The sequence below is a fragment of the Otolemur garnettii genome, unplaced genomic scaffold (genome assembly GCF_000181295.1).
Source record: "Otolemur garnettii isolate 467f Iridium unplaced genomic scaffold, OtoGar3 scaffold00085, whole genome shotgun sequence".
NCBI classification, from domain to species: Eukaryota; Metazoa; Chordata; class Mammalia; order Primates; family Galagidae; genus Otolemur; species Otolemur garnettii.
This window is the reverse complement of record NW_003852480.1, coordinates 2520292-2521242: the sequence shown is the minus strand read 5'-3', so window position 1 is coordinate 2521242 and position 951 is coordinate 2520292. Positions and strand designations below refer to the sequence as shown.

Genomic DNA, 951 nt, shown 5'->3' with positions numbered 1-951 from the left:
GTTGTTTGGTGGGCCCCGGCTGGATTCGAACCTGTCTGCTCAGGTGTATGTGCCTGGCGCCTTAGCCGCTGAGCCTAGTGCATCTTTTAATGTTAATTGAAATAGACATAACCTGGTGATTTTCCTTCCTATACCTTAAGTAGGATTTTTCTTACCTATTGTCTTTGGCTGGAGATTTTCACTAGTGAGTTGATTAAAAATAGATTCTGCTGCCAAGATTCCACTTTTCATTGCTGTGTGGGTACCTTTGATCTTAGGAACATTCATGAAACCAGGGCTACAACCAATTAGCAAACCACCAGGAAAGGTGAGTTTTGGTATAGACTGAGGAAAGAAAGATTCAGAATACATGTATTAGCTCAAATTAAATACGCAAAGCTGAGAACTTCAAATCACAAGTCTTCTAGAGCTGCAGGGAAAGGCTGAAAAATAAATACATAAAAATGAATACAGCAAAAGAAAAAAGCAGAGCAAGGGCAGTTTTCTTTTTCCTCCCTTAAGAGTGAAGATTGGGACCATTGTTGTTCTTTTTGTTGTTATTGTTGGAGTTTTTCCTTTTCCCTCCCCATGACTGACTGACACAGGATAGATTTAAGATTGAAGCATCAACTTATCTTGAATAAAATGTTTTTATTTATGCATATCCACATCATAGTTAAAAGTATTTCCAGAACTTGGATGAGTGTTCCCTAAATCAAAACCACATGAGATACCATCATACTCTACTTAGAATGGCTATTATCAAAAAAGGCAAAAAACAACATGCTAGGTGAGGATGTGGAGAAAACTCTTACACGCTGTTGTTGTGAATGTAAATTACAGAAAATGCTGTTGAGCTTTCTCAAAATATTTTTATTTATTTATTTTTTTGAGACAGAGCCTCAAGCTGTCCCCCTGAGTAGAGTACTGTGGCATCACAGCTTACAGCAACCTCCACCTCCTGGGCTCAAG

The 951-nt window shown here is 38.4% G+C and overlaps 1 protein-coding gene across 1 annotated transcript in view; it reads right to left on the bottom strand.

Moving 5' to 3' along the window:
- Positions 1–951, bottom strand: part of ETFDH (electron transfer flavoprotein dehydrogenase) — a 41761-nt gene that overhangs the window by 4934 nt on the left and 35876 nt on the right. The window contains exon 10 of the mRNA XM_003794692.3: positions 156–324. Coding sequence (XP_003794740.1) covers positions 156–324 — 169 coding nt within the window. The remainder of the gene's footprint in view (positions 1–155; positions 325–951) is intronic.